A 520-nucleotide genomic window follows, 5' to 3' on the forward strand; every position below is an offset into this window, starting at 1 on the left:
CTGGCGCTCAACGACCCACTGCAGACCCTCTTCCAGCTCATGTCAGGGAGGATTCCACAGGCAGCCACGGTAACCTTGGCGACAGGATTCCTTCAACACTCCAGCGTCCTCAGGGTTTGGGGGGGACAGGGAGTGGGGACTACTCAGAAATATGTGATGGCTTTCAAGATGAAATGTAAATAATAATAGTTTGTTAATCACCTACGCATGTGCCGAGCCCTGTGCTAAGTGCTTTGATGCATATTGTTTTGTTTAAGGTGCGGAGGTCGGAAGTTTTTGTTTTGCAGATGTGGAAACTGAGGTGCATGGTGTAAAATGGCCCAAGATCAGAGGTAGTGAGAAGTGGGGTCAGGATCGGCCCAGGTCTGTCTGCCTCTGAAGACCTTGCCCTCTCTGCAGTCCCACAGCTGCCAGCTTTGCTGTGCACAGCAAGAGCCCCTGTGCCTGTCCCAGGCCTCTCACAGCAGGGCTGCCCTTCTTCTCCCTGGAGGAACACTTCCCTCCATCGCACATTGTCCTT

At 53.1% G+C, this 520-nt stretch overlaps 1 protein-coding gene across 1 annotated transcript in view; it reads left to right on the forward strand.

Annotated features, from left to right (window-relative positions):
• SEC16B (SEC16 homolog B (S. cerevisiae)) overlaps positions 1–520 on the forward strand; it is a 42,198-nt gene that overhangs the window by 17,830 nt on the left and 23,848 nt on the right. Inside the window, exon 11 of the mRNA XM_008571820.1 lies at positions 1–69. Within this exon, the coding sequence (XP_008570042.1) occupies positions 1–69 (69 nt within the window). The remainder of the gene's footprint in view (positions 70–520) is intronic.

This window comes from Galeopterus variegatus, unplaced genomic scaffold (genome assembly GCF_000696425.1).
Source record: "Galeopterus variegatus unplaced genomic scaffold, G_variegatus-3.0.2 Scaffold724, whole genome shotgun sequence".
Taxonomy (NCBI): Eukaryota; Metazoa; Chordata; class Mammalia; order Dermoptera; family Cynocephalidae; genus Galeopterus; species Galeopterus variegatus.